General features: G+C 33.8%; 1 protein-coding gene across 1 annotated transcript; it reads right to left on the bottom strand.

Annotated features, from left to right (window-relative positions):
* LOC149011696 (beta-fructofuranosidase, insoluble isoenzyme CWINV1-like) lies at positions 1-2,517 on the bottom strand. Its single transcript, XM_089162870.1, has 7 exons — positions 2,337-2,517; positions 2,170-2,178; positions 1,203-2,059; positions 969-1,127; positions 513-757; positions 332-425; positions 1-183 (listed from the first exon to the last, which is right to left on the bottom strand). Exons 1-7 carry the CDS (start codon positions 2,515-2,517, stop codon positions 1-3), a joined length of 1,728 nt encoding a protein of 575 aa, XP_089018996.1.
* Positions 2,518-7,715: the final 5,198 nt, after the last annotated feature.

The following is a 7,715-nucleotide window of genomic DNA, read 5'->3' as shown; positions in this document are numbered from 1 at the left end:
TTAGTAGGTGATTTGAGCCTTCTTCATGCTCCAAGCACTTAATTTCGACATTAATATATTCTCTGTTCCATTGTTGAATACATGCAGTTGTGCTTTCTCATATTGAGCCTTTTTTGGATAAATCCTAGATGTGATACAAACTTTTCCTTTGCCACCAAAACTCTCGATGATGGAGTGATCAATCTGCAAAATATGAAACTCCACATATCCATCAGAATGCAAAACTGCTAGCAAATAGATAATGCATTAATGTTCTATCTTGACTGCAACAAATAGATAAGCCTGTAATGTTATGGGGAACCTTTCCCTTAGTCACACTCAGTGAACTTACCAAGCTCCTTAGTGATAATTCTTCATGGCGAGGATCAACATCTAGAAAAGCTCCGTAAGTAGTTTTATCTATTTTCTTTTTCCTCAATGAAGACCTGTCTTGTTTATTGTACAGAATTAGGAAAGATTTTATGGAGGTGATAATACAAGGTAGAGTAGATTTAAGAGAAACTGAAACTGACCTGCTTTGGTCACTGCACATGAGCACTACATATCTCTCCTTGTGTTTAAATACTCTGAAGAATATGGCTGTTTGTTCTTTCAAGCCTTTAGAAGCCAAACCCAGCAACCCAAATGGTCCTATACTTCCTTTAGCAGAAGCCCCCTTTTGACTACAAAGTAGTTGTGGATTATCCCAACTTGGATCCATGTTCTCAGCTTTCTCCAGTGTTGATAACGATAATGAAAATGAAACCTCCACATCGGCCTTTCAAAAACCGAGAGGCAAGACAAATTAAAAGAGAAGAAAAACTTATAGACTTTGTTTCTTCTCTTGTTTTTTGAAGACAGATTAAAATATCCTTCTGGATAAGAGATCTCCGAGGGTGGGGAGATTTTAGTGATTTTATGCAACATTTGTTCTGAAAGTTATGAAAAGCTCTCACTCTTGTGGAGGAAAACAGATTCAAGAGACTCACTTGTGAGGCAGTGACACCAGAAATTTCAACCGTTGATCCTGTCTTCATCTCTGTGCTGTGCAACTCAACTGGCTTTTCTCGTAATTCCTCTATTTCTTTGACTGGCCATTGAACTAGTTGTTTCCCGGTTTTGTCGAGCCAAATGTTCCTTGGAATTGCCTGAAAAAACATAGATAAAACTTAAATTGCTTAAAAGGTGTGCATAATGAACTGTCTAATTAAAGTCTGCCTCACCTGAACTCCAGCCCATCCTCTCTTCACAGCGTCATGTTCGCTATCTGATTCGTTAATCCAACCCCACAATATCCTTCTGTTCTTAGAGTTGTCAAAGAATGTCTTAGAAGCATAAAATTTTCCATAATCATATCTCAGACCCGAATCATCATCGATCGAACCTTTGTCTGGAACATACTTATCATCTTTTATTTCGTAAGTTCCAATTGTGTAGTATTCGTGTTTGGTGTCATCCAGACTCACCTTAAGCACATGCTTAACATCAGGACCAACCACAGATGTGTCAAGACCAACTTCATTGTTTACAGAGACAGGGAAGAAATCTGGGCACTCCCACATTCCTGTCTTCTTGGATGAATGGAGTGGGTGATCAACTCTCTCCCATTTAAAGAAATCCTTGCTCTTAAAGAGAATTGCCTTCCCTTTGCGATTGGTCCTGCTTCCAATGATCACCCTCCAAATCCCATCGGGAGCCTTCCAAGCAGTGGTGGGATCCCTGAATGAGCTTGCATTGATCCCATCAATGGGAGTCATAAGAGGATTTTGTGGTGGTTTACTCCATTCTCTAAGAAATGGATCAGAGAGATTCTTGGGCAATGCTAAATTCTGGACTTGGTTTTTTTGTGGGTCTATACCAGTGTAGAGAATGGCAGGTTTGTCCCCTGGGAGGATTGTAGTTGAACCAGACCAACAACCATTAATGTCAGAATCTATGGATGGATAGATTGCAGGTTCGTGGTGAGCCCAATTGATGAGATCTGTCGAAGTGGCATGTGCCCATACTATGTTTCCCCAGACCGAACCTTTTGGATTGTACTGATAGAAGAGGTGATAGAGTCCCTTATAAATCAGAGGCCCTGCAACATGATGGGCAGTTAACCATATGACACTGTTAGAACTTGAGAGCCAGTTCCCCTGAGCATATTAAGAAGTTCTTGAAATTTAAATTACAAATGCTTGCACTAACCATTAGGATCTGTTTATCCAATGAGATCCAATTGTCCATTCCAGAATAACAGACATGCCAACAATATAAATCAGAAGTTAGTTAAAAAGAGGAATGCTGATAATGTCAGTAGAAGATACATAAAAGCTACATGAGAAAAGAGAAATGAGAATGAGAAAATGAAGAACCATTGATCCAATTTTTGGCAGGTTGGAAATGGTAGCCAGTTCTAAAAGGCTGATGGGTTGCTGTAGTGTTCTCAAGAGATTGCAGGTGTAAGAAAATATTGTGGGAGGCTTCAACATGGACTCCATAACCAAGAAGAAGAGAACATAACCCAATAAAAAACCAAACAACTTTGAAATTCATGTTTTTCCCCTGTGAGGAATCAAGAGAATTGGACATTGAAATGAAAGAATGAAAATAGCTCCCATGTTCATCACGTTTATATAACATGTAAACTTAGTCAAATTATATGGAGAACAGTTTGCAGATACCTATTTCTGTTTCTGATAACAACGAGGATTCAATGGTGGGAGGCTATTAAGTTTTTTTTTCTAATTTTTGTTTCAGATAATGCTTCATGGATAAGCTAAATGACAGGAAAGAAAAGTGCCCAAAACTGCTTGGGGCCGTTTATACCTTAAATCAATCCCAGAAACCTCTCAACCTCTAATATTGGTGCAACTGGTTTGTATTTGGGAATTGGCATCAAAACCCAGATGGGAAGGAAGGGAAGAAAATTGCCTAACCCACGGTTGGGCAATTAATAAGCTGGACCATAGACTTAACACTGCAAACATAAATTTTATGATTTGAACTATTTATATAATGAGGAAATAGTAGTTAGGCCCTCTTTGATGCAGTTTAAATTTATGATTATTAGACGCATAAACATGAGTAGGTGCATTTAGTAGGGGTATAAACGGATCGGACTCAGATTAGATAGTGGTAATACCATATCCGCATCCTATTATATTCGGACGGATTCAGATGATAATCGGATAGTTATTTTCTTGAATAGATTATTCTAAATGACAATGAATAATGATTGAATACAAGTTTTCGTCTATCTGGTAACATTTTTACCACTTTATTTTTTAGGGTTAGGTTTGAAATTTAAGAATTTAGCAAATTTGATAATTATTTTAGTAGAAAATCTAGAAAAATATTCACATATCTCAAGTAAAAAACATATAAAATAAGAAAAATAAATCCAAATAAGTAACTTAATTTGATAATTTTATCAGACGGATAATAACCAGTTAGAAAGGGGTTACCATATCTACATCCTATTATTAATCGGACAGATTTGAATAACCCTAAACAGATACCGATGCGAATTTGGGAACAGATTTCAGTTATCCATTTACACCCCTAATATTTAGTATGATTTATGATTCTTATTTTGAAATAAATTGATTTAAACATAAATTCATAAATAAATCAAGTAGCATTCAATGATGGAATGTACATAGAATGTAAATGTGGATCGTTAAGATTACACGCTGAGGTGGTTAAAATCTTTAGTTAGAAGGTACATATTTTTGTATTATGTTTTTAGTGGCGATGGACATCCAAAATGAATATTATTTATAACAAAATTCATAAATAAATCAAGAGATATTTATGATTTATTAATTTATCACCGTACACCATTAATTTTTCTTTTGGCGGTATCATTAGGTATCGATCGTTTGAAAGAACTTGAAGTGGGGTGGGAAAAAGGGAGTGGAAATAAATGAATTCTTTAAACAAAATTCCAAAACATACTAAATGGGGGTGAGAAAGTTAGAAGACAAGCTTTTTTTTAATTTAAGGAACCTTATATATTAGATATAACACTCTATTTTTACCACCCCACCCCTTTTTAAAGTTCCACTAAAAATTAGTGGACCCATCTTTGTAACTTTTTTTCAAAATCATTTTTTTATTTTTTTGTACTCTTCCACCCCATTATATGTAAGTCCTACATGTTTATTTTTTTCCATTATTTTCTATTTAATAAACAAAATATGCCTTAATGAACATATGTAGTTTCTACCCAAAAAAAAATGAACATGCGTAGAATTGCTACTTATGAAGGGGTAAGATGGTAAAATTATAACAAAACCTTAGTTTTCTCACTTTGCAACCTCCACATGGTTCCTATATCCTCCTATGCCTACTTTAACAATATTTTAGAAATATTAAAACTTGTTCAAACCAATGAAAATGAGCCAAAATTAAAAACTAAATCTGATATGTATTTAATTTACTAGGTAAATCAAAACCAACACAAAACCAAACTGATGATACATAATATATATTATTCACCCAATGGTACCTAACCTATGCTGCATTATACAATGTATTGGGATCCTTGTAAGCGAACGAAACTATTTATTACATGTAACATATTATTAGAATAGATTAATATTAAATAGGTCATGAACATAAATATAAATTATGCCTAGTAATTGCATGGCATAATTTCATTCTTCTTGGTATATTTATATTTAAAATTAAATAATTCATTCAATTAAATGATCTTGGTTCTGTTTGATAACCCACGAAGTATTTCTGCTTTAAAAAACACAAGAAACAATTTTGATATTTTTGGAGCATATCATTTTTATGGACATTTGATAAAATTTGTTTTTGGAAGCAAAAATAGTGTCGGCACGATTTTGCAAAGTTCTTATGTTTAGAATTCCAAATTCCATGAATACCTTTCTCAACATTGTTTTATTTATATCTAGCATATGCCCAACTTTTGCTTCAAGAAACAAATGTGTCAAATTCATTTCTTGAAGCAAAAATTTTCATAAATTTCAATATATGTTTCAAAATTAACCTGGAATACAACAGTTTTATTAAATGGTCGTTGAACTCTTTTCTTTCTTTTTTCTTGAAATTAGAAACACCAGAAACTATTTTGTAGTGGGTTTTCAAACTGACTCTAAGTTTATGCTATAAATGTATTCTTTGAGCTAATGTCGATTTTTTTATTCTTCACTTGAAATGACATTGCTAGCTTTCGACACTTGGTATGATTTTATTTTATTTTCCTGGTTGAACTTGGTATGATTTTACTATGCCTCAATAATGCACTCCCCCGTGTGCTCCTCTTTCATGTAATTTCAAAGTTAAAAGGTAGTTTTTTTTTTATAGAAAAATTAAGGTAGTTCTAGGCTTCAAATTCAATGTTTCTTAACTATAATTTTATGTAAGGATAATTACTATTGCCCCTTTATACTTTGGTTTTATTACTAATCAAACCCCCTTCTTTGTGAAATTACTATGCCCCCCTCACTTCTAATGGTACATCAAATTTGAAATGTCTATTTTGCCCTTAAAATTAAGAAGTAAAAATATGGCATTATCCTCATTTATAGAAATTATATTGCATATCAATTTATATTCTTAAAATCTTATATTTTAGAATTAGTTTTGGATTTGGTGGGACCACATACTTATGATTGTTGAAACTTTCACATTCCACTTAAATTTTTTCATAATCACCATGATGGAAGTTTTACAAACAAATTAGCATATAAGATCTAATTGATAGAAAATTTGGTAACATACATAATGGTTAGCATATATTAGGTGATTTTCAACTTTCAAATTAAATTTGATATTTCTTAATATTTTAATTTCTATTTAATTGCATCTTTTCTTTATTTGGTGATTTATTTTTAAACAAAAAAAAAATCACATCTTTCCTTTATTTGGTGGTTTCTTTTTAAAAAAGAAAAGTGGAATTAAAGTTAATTTTTTTCCTATTAAGGGTAGTATTATAACTTTAAAAAAGAGCAAATAAGTAAAAAGATAATTGAAGGGTTATTTTTGGGATTTTGAAAAAATATATAAATGCCACATCATCAGTAAACTGACAGAGCTTAACGGTAGGGGGCATTAGTAATTATAGACAAAGTTAAAGGTTGGAATAGTAATTTAAAAAAGTACAGGGGATAAAGTAGTAATAAAATCAAAGTACAAAGGGGCAACAGTAATTAACCCTTTTATATATGTCAGAATAATGGTGGAGCCAGGATTTAACATCTGAAGGGCCAAGTACCGATATTTCATACAGAACACAATGAATTTTCTATCCGTTATCTTTATTGTTAAAAATTTTCTAAAGCCAAGAACTCAAATGCTGATATTTCACACATGGAAAGAGGGTCAAATAGTAAGAGGAAAATTTTCAAAATCTTCAGGAAGGAAATGGGGGAAATTACAAAAAAGTTGATTTTGGAGGAGGGGAGGGGACGAGGGGGCTAAGTACTGATAATTTACTCATGCAAATAGGACTATAGGGAAATTTTTTAAAAGTTGGGGGCAGGGGGGGAATTTGGTTGGGCATGACCACTATAGCCACAATGTAGCTCCGCCCATGTGTTACAAATACTATAATAAGCTCCGCCCATGTGTTACAAATACTATATATTATTCAATACATTAAAATTAGTTATGCTTATAGAAACATTTGCTCAAGAAATATGTTAGTTGCATTAGAAACAAAAATGGAACAAGAGGAAGATGCAAATATCAACCTTTATTGCCTAATTAAGGCTCCCTATAGTATGTTTTCATTTTTTTTACTTTTACATATTTTTCAAGAATTAATGCTAGTTAGAATTTTGTTTGAGAGAGAATTCTTCCACGCTCAGATTAGTGAGTGGGAGATGTATATTAATATTATATGAATTGCAATTCAAATATTTGAACTTGAACTACAACTTGTTTACAATCAAACTCTACAACTTGTTGATACTTTAACTATTACTCAAACTCTTCTTGATCGGTTGGAGATAAGATCAATCGAGGATAGAACTAGTTACGGTGGATTTGAATTTGAATTCAGAGACTTATCCTTTACACTCCCCTGCAAGTTCATTGGTTGAGGACATACAATGAACTTGGACTTTAAAAATTTGAATCTTGGAGCATATAAGCCTTTGGTGAGAATGTCTGCGATTTGGTCTTCTGGGAACAAATCGGTTGAAAGATTTTTGGTGGCGACTTGTTCACGAACAAAATGATAGTCAATCTTGATGTGTTTGGTTCGTGCATGAAAGACCGGATTAGCAGCAAGATAAGTAGCTCCAATATTATCGCAGTATAGAGTTGGTGCAGAAGTGACAACCTCAAGTTCAAGCAGTAGCTAACGTAACCATATCAACTCAGCGGTAGCATTAGCAACCCCTTTGTACTCAGATTCTATAGAAGAGCGGGCCACAGTGGGTTGTTTCTTAGAACTCCAAGAGATCAAGTTAGGGCCCAAGTAGACACAATAACCACTTGTAGATCGTCGATCAATAGTTGAACCAGCCCAGTCCGCATCACTAAAGGCAATGAGAGAAAGATTAGTTGTTAGCCGAAATAGAATTCCATGGGATGGGGTCTCTTTTAGATAACAAAGAATTCACTTAACTGCAGCCCAATCATCAATTGTAGGGCGATGCATATATTGACAATCCCTATTGACAACAAATGCTATATTAGGGCATGTGAGAGTCAAATATTGAAGGGCACCCACTGTACTTCTATATTGGGATGGATCATCATGGAGGGGAGGT

Source organism: Hakea prostrata, chromosome 7 (genome assembly GCF_041222555.1).
Source record: "Hakea prostrata isolate BN-2017 chromosome 7, UWA_Hpros_2, whole genome shotgun sequence".
NCBI lineage: Eukaryota > Viridiplantae > Streptophyta > Magnoliopsida > Proteales > Proteaceae > Hakea > Hakea prostrata.
This window is presented reverse-complemented; position numbering and strand designations above follow the sequence as displayed.

Excerpts from the sequence above, each read along its gene's own strand:
- LOC149011696 (XM_089162870.1), bottom strand. The coding sequence starts at position 2,517 with ATGAATTTCAAAGTTGTTTGGTTTTTTATTGGGTTATGTTCTCTTCTT. Across the intron at positions 758-968 it reads CTGGTGTCACTGCCTCACAA|GCCGATGTGGAGGTTTCATT; the intron begins GTGAGTCTCTTG and ends GGTTTTTGAAAG. Across the intron at positions 184-331 it reads AATTATCACTAAGGAGCTTG|ATTGATCACTCCATCATCGA; the intron begins GTAAGTTCACTG and ends CATATTTTGCAG.